Here is a 2,455-nt window from a genome sequence, read left to right on the forward strand (position 1 = left end):
CCCAGCCTCTGAGGGAGAGACAGAGACACAGAGAGAGAGAGAGAGAGAAAGGAGAAAAAAATAAAAGAAAAAAAAAAGAAAAGAAAAACCTAAAAGAAAAAAAGGAAAAAAATTACATATTTTTAAAAGAGAGCACGGATTAAGACTTAAAAATAATAATAATAAAATAATAATAATAATTAAGTAGGACAGTCCAAAGTAGACTTTAAGGGAAACAAAGACCCCGGGAAGTCCTGTTCTGTTTAGTTTATAAATATATATATATTTTTATTTGTTCTTTTGTTTTGTTGTTTTGTTTGTTGGTTTTTTTTTTTTCCTCCTCTCCTGGATATTTATTTCTTTGGTATTTTGAATAGATGTTTTAAATGATATGAACCGGACCTTCAAGAGCCTTAAATAGTTTCTTTGATAATTTATTATCATGTGAACTGTACTCACAGGGGAAAAAATTATTTTGTGAGGCCAAGCAAAACTGCGCAGAGTCTATTTTTCTACATGTCACGTGTGTCCTGACTTTCAGAAAGCAAAATTCTGTACTTTCCCATCTCTCCATTACATTGCTCCTTCATTTCAGCAAGTCTAAAAAAACAAGCAAGCAAACAAACACAAAAAAAAAAGACAAACTTCATGGGGGTCCGTAAATTATATTTTTATACACAGAATTGTAAATTAGATTTTTTTGAGAGATCAATACTTAACTGAATCACATTTCGTTTTTTGAAATAGTGTAAAATATGAGAATATATTATTTTAATTTAAATAGTTTCAAATGTAACGTCATTTCCTGTATTGTTTTCCATGTTTTGCTTTGTAAAAACACCATTTGGCCACGTTCATGGAAGTCAAGACTGTTACACAAACTTTTTATTTGCAAAAACCGTAAGAAACTTTGTTATTTTTAACTTCAAAAAGAAATTTATTAGAAAATAATATTTTTTAAAAAGCGCACATGGCAGCAATTCTGTGATGATGGAGACGGTAGTTTTTACAGAGGGGAGAAAAGGATGTTTTGCATTAATAAATTGAGAAATAACTGCTGTAAATTTACTAAAATGTATTTTTGAATATTTTGTAATAGTTTTAATAGTTTTATAGAAATAAAATGTGCCATGCACAGTCTGGTTAGTATATAATAACTAAGAGTTCCTGGTGCATCCCATTTTTTTTTTCCCTTTTTGCTTATTGGTTTAGGAAACACGATGCCTAAAGGAGTGCCCACTATTTTATTTAGATGTGTTGCTGATAACTTTTAATTTTGGTACTTTAACTAAGGAAATGAATCCATCACATCCGCGCGTAACCTGGAATATCTTGTACTAACAGTAGAACCTCACTTATTCGCACGAGCGACCGGGAGACGCGGTTTCCCTTCGCCGGAGCCCCGGCTCCCCGTCCGTGCTCAGGCGATGCTCCCCTCTTCCAGCGCCAGCCCGGGTTCCGTGTCCACCTCCCGGTCTGGTCTGGAGACCACAGATGGCTCTTAAAATTGATTTCTGGGGACGTTAAATCAAGTTTGCCTTCTGAAGCATGTTCTTCTGAAGGCAGGCAGCTGCCTTCACCTTGTGGCGGCACCGGGATTTTAATCGGCTTTAATTTGGGTGCCCGGAAAATGGAAATCTGGGGGAGAGGCACTGACGTTGGTGAATTAACTGGGATTCATGTGGCTGATGCTGGAAGAAGGAGATGGCCATCAGATTTCACTGGCCACCTTGCCTGAGTAACAATGCGGGGCTTGGGGCCACCAAGAAAAGAACAAAACACCCTTTGCAAAAAACAAAAAGGGATAAAAATTTGTTCATTTATTCTGAGAGACGTTCCTTAGCTGTAACACATCAGAGTCTGTCCCAAGCCATTGATGGGTGAAAGTATTGGAGATGTGTTTTAGAAGCCAAGTGGTGGGGCCAGTGCTGCATCCCCTGCCTGGTCCCAGCCCAAAGCCCCGCCGAGGGGCTCGTCCTCAACGGGTGCTGATGAGTGAGGTTCTGCTGGGCCGCGTGCTCCTCCCCGGAGGGTTTCCAGGATCCCTTTAAAAATTTTGCAAAACATTGTGTGTGCGTGTGTGTGCGCGTCTGCGACAGGACTGTGCTGGAAGGGAGCTTTCCTTGAATGTCTTCTTACCTTTTCTTCGGTTTTCATTACTTGCTGGTCTAGGACGTTCATCCATCGGGCAGCCTTTTGCTCCAGAGATGCAGCCACGTCCTCCGCCGGGATGGACGGCAGTTCCAGGTGGCCTCCTGGGATGTCCCTGCCTGGGGCCACCTCCAGAGAGCATAGACCATGCTCTTCCACGCTGAAAGCCTGGGAGCTTCTGGAGAGGTGCCAGGAGCTGGTGGCCAAGCCCCCCCGTGTCAAGCCCTAACAGATGGATATGGTCTCTCCTTCCCGGCAGCTTCTAGTCCAGGGCCACTTCCACCCTCTGAAACCTCGAAAAGGCCGGGATGGGGGGGGTTTGGTG

The 2,455-nt window shown here is 41.8% G+C and overlaps 1 protein-coding gene across 1 annotated transcript in view; it reads left to right on the top strand.

The window, feature by feature from the left end:
- The window catches only part of SHH (sonic hedgehog), a 10,658-nt gene extending 9,920 nt beyond the window's left edge, over nt 1-738 (top strand). Inside the window, exon 4 of the mRNA XM_009322501.1 lies at nt 727-738. Within this exon, the coding sequence (XP_009320776.1) occupies nt 727-738 (12 nt within the window). The remainder of the gene's footprint in view (nt 1-726) is intronic.
- The last annotated feature ends 1,717 nt before the right edge of the window (nt 739-2,455 follow it).

This window comes from Pygoscelis adeliae, unplaced genomic scaffold (assembly GCF_000699105.1).
Source record: "Pygoscelis adeliae isolate BGI_AS28 unplaced genomic scaffold, ASM69910v1 Scaffold123, whole genome shotgun sequence".
In the NCBI taxonomy this organism is placed as follows: Eukaryota; Metazoa; Chordata; class Aves; order Sphenisciformes; family Spheniscidae; genus Pygoscelis; species Pygoscelis adeliae.